Source organism: Homalodisca vitripennis, chromosome 8, assembly GCF_021130785.1.
Source record: "Homalodisca vitripennis isolate AUS2020 chromosome 8, UT_GWSS_2.1, whole genome shotgun sequence".
Taxonomy (NCBI): Eukaryota; Metazoa; Arthropoda; class Insecta; order Hemiptera; family Cicadellidae; genus Homalodisca; species Homalodisca vitripennis.
This window is the reverse complement of record NC_060214.1, coordinates 118009912-118027700: the sequence shown is the minus strand read 5'-3', so window position 1 is coordinate 118027700 and position 17789 is coordinate 118009912. Positions and strand designations below refer to the sequence as shown.

Here is a 17789-nt window from a genome sequence, read left to right as displayed (position 1 = left end):
TTCTTTTTGCGTTAAATTGGGTGAAAACGTAATGACAACTTACGGTAAGCTTCAAAAGGCTTTTGGGGAAGAGGTTATGTCAAGATCTCAAGTTTTTTATTGGCATAAAATGTTTAGTGAAGGCAGAACAAATTTTAAAGATGAAGACCGCAGTGGACGATCATCAACCTCTCGGATGGTGTCAAGTTGGCCAGGGTGCGTGAACTTGTACGATCTGATCGAAGATTATCCGTGAAAATGATTGCAGAAGACTTGAACATCAATCGATAAACAGTTCGTCTAGTAATAACTGAAGATCTTGGTATGAGAAAGATTTGTGCAAAATGGTCCCCAAAAATCTTACACCACAACACCGAAAAACATGGGAAAATGTGGCAGCCGATCTGTTAAAACAAACGGAAATCAATCCAGAATTGTTGAGCCGTGTTATCACTAGTGATAAAAGTTGGGTTTTTCAGTACGATCCAGAGACAAAACGCCAAAGTTTGCAATGGTGCTCAAAGGGATCACCAAACCGAAAAAACTCACATGTCAAAGTCAAAATTGAAATGCATGCTAGTGTGCTTTGATTCCAAGGGTGCTTTGATTCATAAAGAGTGGGTGCCTCCTGAACAAACAATTTTAACCAATATTACTACAAACAAATTTTTGAGACTTTGTAAAAGAGTTCTTCCATGTCCAAGCCAACATTGCTGATAATTGGATTCTGCATATTGATAATTCCCCATCTCATACTGCTCTGTCAGTACAGCAATTTTTAACCTAAAAATAAATATCAGTACTACCACAGCCACCTTATTCACCAGATATTGCTCCGTGTGGCTTTTTTTATATTCCCTATAGTCAAAATGGCAGACACCATTTTCAAACAATACAAGTTGTCCAAAAAGCTGTGACAAGGGTCTTGGAGGATATTACAGAAGTTGAGTTCCAGATATGTTACCATCAATGGCAGAAGCGCTGGAAAAAGTGTGCAATCAGGAGGAAAATACTATGAAGGAGACAACACTAAAATTGACTAACAATAAGCAAAATGTTTTCACATCAGTCTCATTACTATATTGTCGCACCTCGTATAAATCACAAATCTAAGCAGCACTTCTCCCAAAGAAAATATTAAACACGACTTTTGGTAAAGAGAAGAAAACATTTAAAAACTTTTTTAATCAGATCTCCTTCTCTTTTATGTAACTCTAACTCCACTTTTACGTTATTCTGGCCAACTGCAACATTAAAAAATTGTTTGATATCATGTACATTTTTACCAATAATAATACTTAACAGATCACGAACAATTCACATTCCAAAACGTTATGTGGATCTTATCGCCTTTTCTGTGGAGTTACCATCACGCAACATGATTATTAGATAAAATCTCAATCTGTTTGAGGAAGAATTAACACTCCCCTATTAATTACATTAGTCGCTTTTTCCCTGGCTTTCCCAGTGCTGCTGCAAGAAACAATGTGGTTTCATTTACTTAGGCATGTTTGTTACGTATATATACTTCTTTATGCAAAAAATGTATCTTTAATGTCTTTTTCAAATTTTTTACACATTATATGCTAAGTTATTTTCACAATTCGTGTCCATGTGATCATCATGCAAATGAAGATAATCATCTACTTGTGCAACGGATATTTTCATGGTACAATAAACACTAGAAATAAAACAATAAAATACTTTGCAACGGATGAGACGCAAAAACACACGGTAGCTGTCTGCACTGTGCGACTTCAGAGAACTCATCAAGGCACCAACAGTAATGACAGAGGACCAAGAAAGCGCTGACACCTAGTAGAAAACACCAGAACTACTTGCTTGGCTTGGTTGACGTAGAAATGCTTCTTACGTAATATTATGGCAGACTACAGAATGAAACAGAAACAATATAACGATGCATGATTACGTCAGCAATGGCATTTTTTTTTGCAATCTCATGAACAAAGTATCATGTCAAAAACTGCGATGGGTTAGCAGCAGTATAATTTTTTATGATTTTAAGTTTTATGTAGTCTTGGTGATCAGAAACGTAACCCCTCTGTTGTATATACTGTACTGGCATTAGCATATCCAACACCATGTTTCATGATCTTTTCGTCTTTTTGGAAGTCCAAACATCAGCAGATACTAGATTCATAAACGTTGTCATAAACAATCAACAACAAATTTTCTAAATCTGAAAAAGGTTATACGAGTCATATTAGCAGTTTCCTCCAGAGTTTTATTAACCAGAAAATGCGCAATGCACAAAAGCTTAACTTTTTGTACATTACAGGAAAGTATACTGGTGCAAAGTATTGGAGAAGTCGAACTACAATTACAAATCTTAATGTTTTGTCTGGTTACAAATTCATGAAGGCCAACCCCCCACACTTTTCAAAAAATAAACATTGTCTTTCTTTAAGTATCTTGAATTTTGGTACTATCACTTTCTTGGGAACTTCAAGATGTACCACTCTAAGCTTCAATCCTTGGTTTCGGTGTACTTCAAAACCTTTTGCATTGTTTTGTACCGTTATTTAGTTGTATTTTATATAATACATATTTTCACAACCCTGTTACTTGTTACTGGTTAATATGAGTTACATCTGATGTACTTGAAACAAAATTCTTGATGGATTAATAACCTAATTGGTACATGTATTAATTTTTTTCTCTCGTGAACTTTATAGCTGCCGAGAAACACCTCTCGCACTTTGTCCATAAGTAAAATTTATATTTACTAGCCCTTTCATGCGAGACATCTAATTTTGAATGTAATACAAAGTAAAGTTGTAAATAGTAAAGTAACTTACCTTGGTTGATGTTTTATTTGGCAGATTAATTATAATTAATGGATAACAGTGTGGCGATGTCCTTCTGACGAGACCACGTTGTCATGAATCTTAAGTTGTCTCTTAAGTTGATAAATGGCTAATACCGTTGTGATTTTGTTTTAGGCGAGTTCAACTTCGAGTCTCTGATTTTAACTTCAAGTCTCTGAGTTTGATCTTAACTATGAGTACAACTTCTAGTCTACTAATCTTCACTTTTCTGACTACAGCTACAATGTCGAGCCAAGATGCTGACGCCCGCACTTGTGAGTCGACATCAACGTGAAGGCAAGTCAATTTTAAAGTATTATAATTATTAAGTTTGTATGCAAAATTCCCATATAACACTGGAACCATTAGGCCCACACCCATGATACCATTTAGTTCATCATCACTCTATTTGGCAGCAACGTGGCAATACATTATTTTATTTTTTACATCTAGAAGCGGTGCTTTTATGTTAATTTGCCACAATTAAAGATAAGTAAATTTTGCAAATAGATTATTCATTATTATGACCTCAGCAGTATCCAACCACACGTTTCGTGTTTCGTCCATTCGGTAAAGTTTAAAAGGTCCATTTCACTTTTTAACTTCTCAAAAATTCAAGAGGAATGTTAAATTGTTTTTTTTTTCATTACTCACAACTTTTAGCACCAATTTCACGCAGAACTTATTTAATATTTTAAAACAAAAACTATCAGCAACATAAGTGAATACAAAAAAAGGAATGTAATTTAGGAATTGAATAATGGGCAAGACTGCCCAAAAATTTACCTCTTTCAATTCACCAAGTACCACAAACGGAATGGTTAGATCAGTCACAAATGTCGAAGACCTGATGGATCTTATTCCATATATGAAGTTTACACACTTTTATTGAACCCCAGTTGGAACTGCTAATGAAAATATCTATTGACTGTACGGTTGTCATTGTTCATTGCACGTGTTTATAAGGTTGCTGCTATCTAGGAGTAATATATGAAAAATTTTATCAATCTCTTCATTACCAGTGAATTAGTTGTTTTTCATAACAATTCTTTCAGACTTCTGCAGCTATATTACAGATTTATTGTAACTACTGCAACTATTGTTTTACTGAAAACTGTTTTATTTTTGTTTTCACGTTTTCGCCTTTAGTTTATTCGTTTTTCACTACTAAGATGAGAGGTCCAAATCGGCGTTTGCGCGTGATAGTGAATAAACTTAATTCTTTAAATACAACTGTATTATATACTACTTAATAATATTTACAAAACAATTTATAATATATAACAATCAGTTCAGTTCGAGTAATTTTTTTTAATAATCAAAACAAGCAAATGTTCTCCAGTGGCAGAGCAGCCAAATCAATTCAGCCGGGTAGCACTAGGAGTGTGTTGCGATTATTTGACGCAAAAAGGGTTTTATACCAAATCTAAGTGAGCTCCGAAAACATCGTAGTGATTATATATTTAACATTACGATTTACAACTAACCAGGTGTAAAGTAATAAAACTTTATTTTACTTAGAACTGTGATTTTATTCAAAATATAACCATTCCACCAGCTCGTACAAGCAGACAAGATGTGTATGTTTGTGCAGCATCGTACCTTGGACCAAACATACATTTTCATTTCGGTTTTATTAACAAAACCAAAAGAAAATTTAACAATAACATTGTAACGGAACATTGCAGTAATGTTACACTTAACACTTGACAAAAGAATGATGTTACAAATTGATTAAGTAAAAAAACATAACCAGTACAAAGAGTTTTGGCATCTTTTCAATTTTAATATATAAAAGCATTTTTCCAAAATCAGGCCTCATAGTTTGTATAGATGCAAACACAAAACCTAAACGTAATAAGGTTTCATTTTATAACATTAAAGACACATCAGTTTTCTAAAGTTTTTTGAACAAAACACAACAGGTCACAATTATAAAAAAAATGCAGTGACTAAAAATTTAACAATATTTCACAATAGTACATTAAAAAAAAACTTATGAATTAAAAACAGCGTTTATAACAATTATCCATAAGAAAGGCGGCTGAATATAAGATTGTACAAGAAACAGCTTATATTATTGTTTATTGATATAGTTGTATAACGAGTGACTCTAGCCTAGTTACCTCCTCCGGACATTTGCTGTAAGATATCCCAGCCTGTAAATATTATATATGTATAGAAATATATATTTTTATGAAACAATAGTAGTGACTCTCCAAATAATTAACACAAAGGTATTTTGATTCACTAAACAAATCTGTAAAATATCAAGAAACCTTGATTTGTTAGGACATTTATTGATTCATTGCAATCAAAGATTTCTTGAAATTATTGTACGTATAATTTTTAAAACTCATTGTGAATATAATTCTCTTAAACAATTTAAAGTTAACACTTATTGATCTGTATTCGGTGTGTAACAGGCGAAATTCTTCTTGTAAGAGCACCTAGTAGAGACCAACCGAAAGATGTGGTACAAAATAAATAATAATACTAGATGGTAATAGGCCTGACTTGACTGTAACAATATATACACACAATGTACACACAGTGGCACTTAAGTGCGCAATCGCAGAAGATTGGCAATAGCACCGCGTCCGATACGCCGCGTAGGTGAGTGCGTGGAAAACATCTTTTGCTACTCAACGCGTAGGTAATATTTACAACTGTACTTACACAAATATTATGTTCAAATCTAACTCTTGAACTCAATGGGTTCAAGCTTACTAAGTTAGAGATAACTCTAAATCGAGTACATCCCACACTCTTTCCGTAGCAAAATATTCAAACCAAAACTAAACGTATCACGATGTACGAAATACCTCGCTACAACAGTGCTCCAAGGCACCTTCGCTTCCTCTCGGAACCCCAGGACCACAAAAGTTATCATATAAAATTAATAGCGACCGAATAAAAATGACTAGAAGACCACATGGTATTTAAGTATTGCCAAGTACATTCTTTCCCTTTCGTAGCAATTAAACATCACCATAAAATGTATTACATATTTGTACTGTCCAATTACATGTATTTGAACTGAGTTTAAAATGTACTGTAAATGAATATATAATGAAAATATTTCTTAAGGTTTAAACATCAAAATGCAATTTAAAAATACAAAATTTCAAAAACTTAAGACTAAAATTATACAATTCTAGTGTTACTGGATGTAAAAGGTATAAATATCTTAAAAAATAGAACCACTTTAATAAAATCACATAATTGAAAATATAATTTCAAAATCATATATATATATATATATATATATATATATATATATATATCCTGAGTATTAAAAGAAAGATTTTCTTTTTTTACATTGACAAAACAATAACAATTAATTCCGATTTCGATAATCTCCAACAATTATTCCTCTCAACAAAATCCCGACCGGAAGGCAAATTGCACGAAAATAAATAACGAAGCTAACTGTAATAGGTGTTTGAAATATTAAACTACTAACCTTGTTTACATTATGTACTGTACACGTATCGATGCCTACTAGTTACACACTACAAAAAATAACCTCCTTATAACCTAAGAGCGACACAGCCTAGCTACCAACTTCGTGGACGGACAGTGCTGCAATCTTGTCCACTTTTGTCGGAATGTTTCTTCAAGGTAATTCCATTTCGGCATACCAAAGTTGCTTTGAGACATTTTATTCTGTCATAGACACAATGGATTTACGTAAAATTAAAAATAATCTATTTATCATATTAGGAAACAATATTTTGTGGTGTGAACAATTTATAGGAAGAAGACCATACAATCACACAAAACAAGTATGATATATTTTATAAACAACTAAAAAGCTTTAATGTTTGCTAATAAAGAATTTAAACGAATTAAAAGGTAAAAATATTAATTTTACAATATAATAATAATTATCAATTTAAATTTAAAATTTAATTTTTACAAAAAAAATGTGTTTAATGGTACATTGTAAGATAGGAAATACTCTGTTGGAATGCTGGCAAGCAATGGAAGAAGTACAACAATATTTTGTACATTTAGAAGTCGGTTTTGAACGTAGGAACTGAATTCGACCTCCAACATGATCAATGCAACACTGCCCTACCACGGGAGTCTACGGTCTACAGCAAGCCCCCCTTGCGGCCAAACAGCATCGAACTGAGCGTGCCCAGAGAGCTGCTGGGGGAGTTGTTCGTCTGGCCGGGGACTGTACCTAGGTCCGCTCTCACTCGGGGCTGTCTGCCTGCCCGTCCTCCGCCCCCACCGCTCCCCCTGCTGCTTCCGCCCGGCAGTTGGCTCAGGCGGCTTGCGAGCACCCCCGACCCCGGAGTGCCAGGCACCCCCAGCGCCACGCCTGCTGCCGTTCCCGCTGTGGTACTGGACTGTGTCGTCTGTGGCGGGGAGGTGGGGGGTGTCGTTGACATCAAGCGCTCCAGTCCGATACGCTCCAGAGTCTCCACTATCCCTGGTCCGCCCTGCAGACAAAATGAATCATTATTTATACTTGGGAGTCAATTATTTCTTTAACATTAATCATGTCTATGATATTGTAATGACATCCACTACCATTGAAGCCAATAATATTTTCCACAAATTGAACAATGTTGTGATAAGAAAGTCAAGATTGATTGATTGAAGTGTACCACGTTCTTGCCGACAATGAATGGATCTATCCGGTGTGCGAGTAAGAGAACGTCTCCATCAAAATCCTTCCAAATCACAAGCCATGTTCGTATCCTTATTTTCCAAAGAAGTCTCACACCTACGAGGATCTGGTGTGTGTTGTAAGCAAAGACAAGTTGGCAACAACGCAAATAAAGAATCAACAAAAATCTGCAAAGCCGTTAAAGTATCGAAATGTGAGATGAATATGGAACGGATGTCCATGATATCAAAATCAACCAATATACCTACCCAGAACTGATTATGTCATCAGCACGTTCAGTTTTGGCTCAATCTGATGTCAAATAAGTCAACACATCATAATTGACAGTTTGTTCTTTTTTTCCAAGTATAATGCCAAAATTACGGACCACAATGAGATCATTCAACACACAACCAGACTTATACCAGCCTTTTTATGTAAATTGTAAAATAGTATTAACATTGTCGGGAATTTATTTATCTATAACTACATTATTTACAATTTTTCTAGTAAGTTGTAGCTCGAAGGAGACAGAACTACACATTTTTAAAGAAAGATATAAACAATAATTTGTTCTTATGCAAAGTTGTAATGCTCCAAACAATGGAGTATTCTCACACTGTGTTGATTATAATACTGTGTGATTTTACGTTACAGCAAGTAAATGTGTTGCTTAGTTTAGAACCTATAGTAGAAATAAAATATATTGTGTACAAAACTAGTCATTTACAGCAGTAAAAATGTAAATAAGACAATGACTAAAACAACTTTTGATATTTACATCTTAATGATGTTCACACACACCAGAAAATGTGACTGTAGACCCCAGAAACAGATATTTCCGCATGCGACCCTTAATGCTGACCCCAAACCAAGTTTGAGACGGTGATTGCAGACAATGAATGAAAGGCTGGCCACCATTTTTAAAGACACATTATCTATGCAGTGGTCCTTGGATATTGCCATGTTAAATCTTTGATGCATTATATTAATAAGTGTAAATTTGTCGATAATGAAGTCACTGAGCATAGCCTCTTCAAAGCTACTTTTGTAAATTACTTGCAAATTTGGTTCAACCACTTGTGCGCAATCTCCATAGTAATTTTATACAATTTAATGGTGATTTCAATCATTAGGTTGTTCTTTAAGTTGGTAAACCATATTGTCACTTGTACAGTTTTAGTTAAAAAAAAAATATATATATATATAGTTTATATTCATACTCTCTTAATGAAGTTATGACTAGTTTTTTTTTTTGACGTGACAACGTCTTAAATTAGGTTGCGGCTCGGAGTCACTCATGAAAAAGTGTAACGCCCGGTAACGTTACGATGCCCGTCCAGTGGGTCCTCTCCGCACGGGATAAAGCAGATAACTGTGGGTCCGCCGCACGGGATAAAGCAGATAACTATGTTTATTCGTGAAAATGTGGAGTGCTTAGATTCGTCATTTACAACAACTACAACAATAAAGGTAAATAATTGTACACTGATATTTCATTATCGTAAACTATGATTGATTGATTAATTGTTAGATTGACACAAAAGTTGAGAAACTGAGTTTATAGGTTATGTCATACTATTGACAAATGTTGATAGTGTTAAGTAAATTATTAGTTTAAATCACTCTGCAATCAATCGTAATTCAGTCGATTGAGAAGAAACAGCGCGTATTGCTAGTCAAACATTTAAAATAACAAATTATAACCTCTAACCTGTCATAACAGTGCGACCAAACAAACGAACTAAACCGACCAATCACCACGCGCGGAGTTAGAATTTAACTGTGTTTAGCAAGAATTTCAAATTCCAATTTTAGTAAATGTTTTATTCAACTTTACCATTTACAATAACAAATTTTAATTAATTTCAAATTATGTACAATGTTTTAGTAAACAAAATATATTTCTATAGTTAAAATTTGTGAAATTCTTATTTTCATTCAATTCCTTGTTTAGGTTGTGGATCAATAGGTTGTGCAATTTAATAATATTCATATCAATAAATATTCTACCGAGAAAAAGACGTTGACACGTAAAATCTTCGCCCGTAAAACCGACTTTACAGGCAACCATAATTTTTTTACTAAAACTGTACAAGTGACAATAATTCTTTAATCTGAATGAAGCAATAAATAGTGTAAATGTATTTCTTGAATATTCTTGGTTTACAGCTACTTAAATATATCCATCCATCCATTCATCAGTCTGTGTCTTATTACATTCTGGTTCGTAACGTCACTCAGTATTATTGTTCATTTTGGTCTGCAACATCAGTAACATTTTTCATTTACCTATACATGTTTTGGGAAGTAAGTAAAATTTTACGAATGGCACTTCAGTTTTTCTTTCATCGAATTTTACTATTTAAAAATACAATGTTTATGAAATTAAATTTAATAACAATAATTGTATTTTATTCTATGTAAAATGATAAAAAGACAGCTCATAAACTAGATAGTCACCGTGTAATTATCTGTTCAACAACCTCTCGCTCTCTATGTTGTAGTTTAAAAAACAAAACCATAGACTGCAAAGAATTCCTATTTGACGTTAAACAAAACGTAAAATGAATGCACAAAACCCATTTTTCAATGTAAAAGCAAAACATATTACTACATCTCTGTAGCTCTAGTTTTCTATGATTTGAGTTTTTTGTTATAGCTGATGAAATTAGTCCTGAATTAATACTGTAGAAGGTTGATTTATTTTTCAAGTACATTACAACGTATCACTTTTTACCTGGATTCCTCTCTCCTTTTTTTTATTAATGCAATTTACGAATACTTTATCTTTAACATTTGTGGATGGCAAAATATGTCAAGTTTTTAGGCTTGAAGCAAACACAATTTTCTGTAGATACACATTTTCTGAAACATTTTGATATAAAACTTACTTTGATGTAAAACTTAGTGTGTGATAATCGATTTACACTTAAAATATTGTTTAAAACGATTTCATTGCAAAAAAGGCATGTTGAGATATAAGACTACAGTGTTGTCAAAGCACTAAACAAATTTGTGTTTTCAGAGTTTTTATTTACGTTTTAGTAGATTGCCTACGTTAAATAAGGTTTTAAACAACTTTACGTATAGAATATAAATTAGTACTTTTTTACTCTGATTTTCCAGACATATCCACACACATTCTTCCGTGAAGGAATAATGCATATTAAATATAACAACTTTTTGGTTATTTAAAAAAATACTGTCACACAACACTTAGAAATGGCCCACCACCACAGGCAGAGATAATTTCCACTTGTCAGATAAGTTTTGCTGTAACCAAGGAAGTTAGGTATGCTATTAAACAATCTCTTTCCTACATGTCAGCATTTTATTTTTGAAATTCAGCCTGACCCCTAAGTATTTTCTGCTGGATATCAATGAGCTATTTTCAGCTTAATCTAAAAAATGTATAAAAACTTAAGTAACACAGTTACACCAGTACATGTAGGTGAAATGAACCCATGTGGGTGTCACTTTTGTTTGGAAGCTAGGCTAATATCAATTAATAAAAAAAAAAGAAAAACATGCTGCTCTAACCGTATATACCACCCCTGATACAACCTCCTCACCTCCCATCCAGCAACCAAATAATGGTGATACAAAGGCTACCTTCATGGCTAGTACATTTAGATGGAATATATTTTTGACAATTTTATGTGGTTATTTCGACTCGGGCTTTAATCAGTGTGGTACTTCCACCAGTCGAAATACCACATCGCTCTTCTGTTTTTACTGTACCAGGCTGAATTGATTCAACTGCTTTGCCATGGTAAACACTTTGATGTTTTTATTGTTTTAAAAATTCTAGTCGAAAGCATATAACATCGTTGTGGATTATTAAACTCTCTATGATACGGTTGTATTTGAAAACTTTTGAGGCTTATAGAGTACATTAAATCTAAGCATAAATTTGTTCCTGCAAGTAATATTTGTTTGTGTTGTAAAATAAAAGTAAATGTTTTTACGTCTTGTAGATATAAAGATTAGGATTATAATTGTCAGTAAAACAGTAGTTAGTTAGCAGAAAGATACAAATAGTTTCAATAGTTCTGTAAGGCAGCAGCACAACTCGGCGGTGAAATTATTGTCACCGAAGAGATCGTTCAAACCGCTTCATATATTAGTGATCTTAGGCATAGAAACATTCAATGGACGAGGACTATACTGTCAATAGATATTTCCATTAAACGTTTCAAAGTAGTCGTTGGGTGGCAGCACAAAGCAACGAGCAAAGATAAGTAATTAGGAGGCATTTAGCGTTAGGTTTCCGTCGATGCGATTCATGGCGATTTGTCCAGTAGAGAGATTTTTGAAGTGTATAATTTTTGAATACTTAAACGATAGAAGTACAAAAAAAGTTTGAGATTTTTTCTGAATAACCCATAATAATATTCAAAAAGAAGGAAAAAACGTTTGGATACGTACTAATTACATCTTTAAAACGAGACATCTGCCATGGTGCTACGATCAAAAATAACGGTTTAAAACTGCTTGAGATTTTAACATTATTTTTTTCATGAGGAAAAACTCAAGGTCATTTTACATCAGTCCTTAAGGGATCAACCCTGGCAGGTCCTTTTAACTTGTGATGGCAAATCTTGATTATGAAATAAAAATGGAGGGTTAAAACTTTATCATGCGTATTTTCACTGTACATTATCTTCACCACTCACTAAGTACAAAGGTAAAACATTCAACGAGATGAGGCCAAAGCATAAGGAAGAGAACCCAACAGACAACCCGAGAGTCCGCAACCGATCCAGAGACCACCAAATTTAGAAAAACTGAATAAAAACCTTCTGGTTACAAGTCAAATGATGCGATTCGGCCGAGGCGGGGGGTTGAGTAGTAGGTGGCACAACGCGCAGTGACCCACCTTGAGTTGTCTGCGGGCCACGACCGTGTTCTCTGGCTGCGTACGGCTGCGGCTGGCATGCTCGGTCCTGCGCGGAGACTGCGTAGCTCCAATCAGTGTCCGCCGCAACAGCTCTGCACCACTGCTCATCAAGAATCCTGCAAAAACCATGGGCATTGTGATCTGGAAGGTCTACAGAATGTTCTTATAAACTACAATTTCTATACTGGGATATACAGTATATACAAAAAATGTATTTTTAAAATGTCAGGGAATGACAAATGTAAAGTATTGGACTTTGAACGTGAGTCGGACATCAGAACACTTTCTGTCCACTTCAGGCTATGCCTACTTTCTTAGTCTCTGCTTATATTTTTACATTTTGGTATATGGGTCTTGGAGAAAGAGTAGAGAAATTTGAAAACGAGTAATAGAATCTTCTTTTTTACTTCTAAAACAGGTTAACTTGTGAATACACATTAGAAAGATCTCTAAGGAGGTTTTGATAAATCTTCAGTGAGAGATAAAACCTACAATGGTAAAATAGGAATGTAATATTTTTCACTTCATTCTAAATAATAAAACAAAACTACATATTATATGTATAATCTGAATTTATTAGACATTAAAAAAAAATTTACACTTTTAATGTATTACATAAAATGAGTTGGACCATAATTTGAAAATATATTTTATTTCAGAATTTTGAAAAGTCCCAGATTGCTAAATTGTTAATAATTATTATGTGGTTTTTGAAAATATAGAAGTTAATAACAATAAATAAAAGCAACTGACCCTATGACTAAAAAATTCAGATACGGCCACAAAATCTAAAAACGGAGAGTGAATTTTCAATACATGTTTACTACAACAATAATTATTTGTATTGGTTACAAATATTTGTTTTATACTTTGAACACAACACACTACTAAAAAAATACTAATTAAGTATCAAAATCAAGATAAGACGTTTGTAAAAGTGTAAAGGCAAAAATTGAAACAGAATATTTCTTTTACTTAACAGAATACCTTCCTAAGCATGCAATACATATTTCAATGTGTAATATTCGACTTTAAGTTGAGGTTTTTCTCACCTGGAAGCCCAAGAGGGGAGTAGCTGGACGCTGTGGGGGAGGGGGAGGGAGACCTGGAGTGGTCGGGAGTGGAGGATGGGGAGTGGTCGGGGCTGTTGGCGGGGGTGGCGGTAGGAGAGAACATGGGAGTAGGGAGAGTGGAAGGAGTCACAGCCTTGATTCCTCGCTCGTTGAGCATCTTGGCGAGTCCCAGGGACGACGAAAAGGTGGAGGTGGAGTTGCGACGGGAGCGGACGACAGGTGTTGATGCGACACTCGACATGCGGCTACTCGTCGCCGTACACATCTGGCTGCCTCGGTAACTGCAACACGTGAAGTAGGATCAGTATCAATTTGAAACATTGACAACTGTTGGCAGTGTAATGGTATAGTACAATAAAAAAAATTAACCCTTCCCATGCCGTAGACGGATATATTAGAATGGTAAACTTTGACCAAAACGCCAAATACAGTTACATCCGACATTATATATTATGTCTCCAGAGTTTTTTAATCCAAAAATGCCTCCGAATTGCCCGGTGCAAAAACAACCTTCACTCAGTGGCAGGCCTGCTCATCAGTTCTGCGTCTCCTGCTTTCTCGGTCGTCAAGTGCATGCATGTCTACTACATATCTCATTATTACTCTTCATTGTGTGGTAGTGTTGTGATTAGTTTGAAATATTTGTCTTGTTTTATAGTAAAATATAACTATAATTTTTAGTTCAACAACATTTTACAATTAAATTTAAATGTATTTGAAATAAACAGTTTTGTAAATAGTTCTTTTTTTATTCTGATCAATAGATTCTTTTTTAACTTTTACCTTTTATAATTTAGTTATAATAAAAATTAACTTTGAACGTCTTAAAGAAACAATTTTTTTTTACTTGTCTTGGCGTTAAAGGAAAGTTAATGGATTTATTAGTGGTGTGCGAAGGTTTAAGAGTCCTAGACAAGCATCTAACTCTTGTAATGATCTGAACATCTGGCAAAGAAACGTGTATTATATTTTTTATTTTATTTTTTCCTCTTGGGCCGGCCTACTGCCATGCACTTAAGCCTCGGCCGTATTCTGCAGTCGCTTCTTTTCGGAAGATTTTCATGTGGCTTTGATACAGGAACCTTGGATCAGCAAGGGAAAAATATCAGGGCTTTCAATGACAGGGGTGAAAATTGTTAGTGCCCAGGTTGAAAATGCCAGGGCATGTATTGTTGTAAGCAACAAGGTGAACAGCATTCCTGTTCTGGAATTTTGTTGCAGGGATCTCGCCACAGTCAGGCTGATGGTGGCTGGGACTGGACGAGCCCTGCTGGTTGCATCATCATATCTACCGTATGATGATGCGGAGTCCACGCCCTCCAGGGAACTGGCTGCCTTGGTGGACCATGTTGGGAGGAGTGGATCGGAACTGGTGGTGGGATGCGACGCCAACTCGCACAACGAGGCGTGGGGCAGCACCAACACTAATAACAGAGGTAAGTTGCTTCTGGAATACATAATGTCCCGTAGTCTAATGATTGCAAATGTAGGAAATGTGCCCACGTTTCGCACGAGGACGCGTAGGGAGGTGTTAGATGTGACCATGATGTTGGAGGGTATGGCTGGTCGGATGCATGGCTGGCATGTGTCTGATCATGCTCACATGTTTTAAGATCGGTGAACAGATGCTGGAAAAAGTTCAGTATAGGAATCCGAGGAACACAAACTGGGAATCATACAAGGAAAACCTCAGGGCACAGCTAGAGTCTGATTCCACTAATGGGAAACGGATTCACAGCGCGGCGCAGCTTGATGAGTCTGCCGACAGTCTTACCTCTGCGATTGTGGGCTCCTTCGATCTCAGCTGCCTGGTTATCAATAGGAATAGATCAAAGGTAGCCTGGTGGAGCTCTGAACTGGCCACTTTGAGGAAGAGGGTCAGGGCTCTATTCAGGAGAGCCAAAACTTGGGGCAATTGGGGAGACCTACCACGAGGCTCTTGCACTGTACAACCGCAAGGTTCGTAAGGCTAAGAGACTAGCCTGGAAGAAGCTCTGCACCGATATCAATAGTGTGCAGGGTTGTGCAAGGCTACAAAAGCTACTAGCAAAGAATCCCATCTCGCCGCTTGGTAGTCTCAAGGACGATCAAGGTGTTTACAATACTGAACCGGAAGGAGTTCTAAAAGTTAAGATGGGAACACACTTCCCGGACTGTATTGTTCATGAGGGTAATCAACCACCCGACAGTGAGGGGAGACCTGCGGGCCACGCCACCCATTTGCAGTGGAGTCTGGCACACCGTATTGTGACCTTCAGAAGGATTGAATGGGTTATCAACTCTTTTAGTCCTTACACCTGGGGGTGACGGGGTGAGACCGGTTTGCTTGCAGCGGGGGTTGGATATTCTCCTTCCCCAGCTGTGCAGACTGTTCAGAGCCTCCGTGGCTCTCAGGTACATCCCACTATCCTAGAGAGTGTCCAGTTCATACCGAAGCAGGGGAGGGCGGGCATGGATAGGCCGAAGTCTTTCAGGCCGATATGCCTGTCCTCCTTCCTTCTTAAAACCATGGAGAAAATGGTTGCCAGGTTTGTTTGGGAGGGAGCTCTTTTGGAGCGACCTCTACATCCTAACCAGCATGCCTACACTCCAGGAAGGTCATGCGACTCGGCCCTGCATCAATTGGTATGCAGGATTGAGAAGACGCTGGCGGCAAAAGAGGTAGCCATAGGTGTCTTTCTAGACATCGAAGGAGCCTTTAACAATACAGCCACTCAGGCGATTATCAATGCGGTCTCAAGACGTGGTGTTGATGGTCAGGTGTGTGACTGGATAAGGGCCTTGCTCACGGACAGGGTTGTCGTCACAACCCTCATGGGAGCAAGTGTTAGTGCGAAGACTATGAGGGGCTGTCCGCAGGGCGGCGTCCTCTCTCCTCTTCAGTGGAACCTGGTTGTGGATGACCTGCTAAATTCTTTGAATAGCAGCGGTGTCTTTGCACAAGGGTACGCAGATGACATTGTGATTCTTGTGAGTGGCAAGTTCAACACAACAATCACGGAACTGACCAATGTTGCTCTGAACATGGTGGGAAATTGGTGCGATGAGGTTGGCCTCACTGTCAACCCCACCAAGGCTACTGTAGTTGCCTTTACCAGGAGGCGACAGATGGAGGGCATTGGTCCCTTTCTAATCAAAGGCTCTCCCGTTGAGCTGAAGTCTGAGGTCAAGTACCTGGGCGTGATCCTAGATAGGTTCTAAACTGGGGACCTCATCTAGAAAGGGTCATTGCCAGGGGGAAATGGTCTCTAATGCAATGCAGACGTGTGATAGGTGGGCCCTGGGGACTGAAGCCGAGGCTCTTGTACTGGCTTTATGTTTCCGTGGTCAGACCTGCACTAATGTACGGAGTTGCGTCTGGTGGCCAAAAACGGAGGCCAAGATGGTGGCAGCTCGTCTGGCGGGTATCCAAAGGATGGCCTGCCTTGCTATCCTTTTCCTATTGCGCCAGGCGCGGCTCTGGACTGTTGTCTTAACCTCACCCCCCTGGACATTGTCATTCAGGCTATGGCCAGGAGGAGTGCCTACTGTCTTCAGCAGATGGGACTCTGGTCGGGCTGCAGCGGTGGGCACTGTAGAATTAGCACTCTGATGCAGGAGGATGTTCTGCACATGATCTCTGATCAGATGCCACAAAAATTTTCCTTTGACAAACCCTTTAGGATTATTTTACCCTATTGGTCAGAGGGAAGGAAACCTCTTCCACCAGCGGAGCTTGAATGGTTCACAGACGGCTCTAAAACAAAAAGCGGCACAGGCGCTGGAATCTGGGAGTGAGACCATGTAGGGAGCTGGTGGTCCCTATGGGTCCGTATCCGACAGTCTTTCAAGAGGAGGTCGCAGCTATTATGGAATGTGCTTGTGAGAATCTTCGTCTGCGATATAGGATAGGAGCAAGATGATTAATATTTTCACGGACAGTCAGGCAGCGCTGATGGCACTGGATTCTTGCGTGATCAAATCCAAACTGGTTTGGGATTGCTATCAGGCCGTTTCCTCCCTTGCCAGAATCAACAATGTAACCGTTTGTTGGGTTCCTGGTCATGAGGGGATTCTTGGGAACGAAAGAGCTGATGCCCTGACCAACCAGGGCTCAGCGACAATTATGACGGGCCCTCAACCGTTCTGCGTTGTTCCAAGGTGTGAATCCTCTAGAGTTGTCTCGAAATGGATTCGCGCGGAGCATGAGAGAAGGTGGAGGTTGCATCCGGGTTGGTAGAATGGTATTACAGTCACCTTCTTCCAGGGTGGCTTCGGACCTTCTCTCATTAAACAGATCAATGTCTTCTAAGGTTATTGGTCTCATTATGGGGCATGGTCACCTGAGGAAGCATCTTCACAGAGTCGGCATCCTTCAGGAGGATCCGCTCTGAGGAAGGTGT

At 37.4% G+C, this 17789-nt stretch overlaps 1 protein-coding gene across 4 annotated transcripts in view; it reads right to left on the bottom strand.

Annotated features, from left to right (window-relative positions):
- Positions 1 to 6273: 6273 nt before the first annotated feature.
- Positions 6274 to 17789, bottom strand: part of LOC124367984 (trafficking kinesin-binding protein milt-like) — a 143955-nt gene continuing 132439 nt past the window's right edge. For all 4 annotated transcript variants that reach the window (XM_046825244.1, XM_046825246.1, XM_046825245.1 and 1 more), the window contains 3 exons: positions 13387 to 13688; positions 12314 to 12450; positions 6274 to 7261 (listed from right to left, as the gene is read on the bottom strand). In XM_046825244.1, the coding sequence (XP_046681200.1) occupies positions 6908 to 7261; positions 12314 to 12450; positions 13387 to 13688 (793 nt within the window). In that variant the 3' untranslated portion in view covers positions 6274 to 6907. The remainder of the gene's footprint in view (positions 7262 to 12313; positions 12451 to 13386; positions 13689 to 17789) is intronic.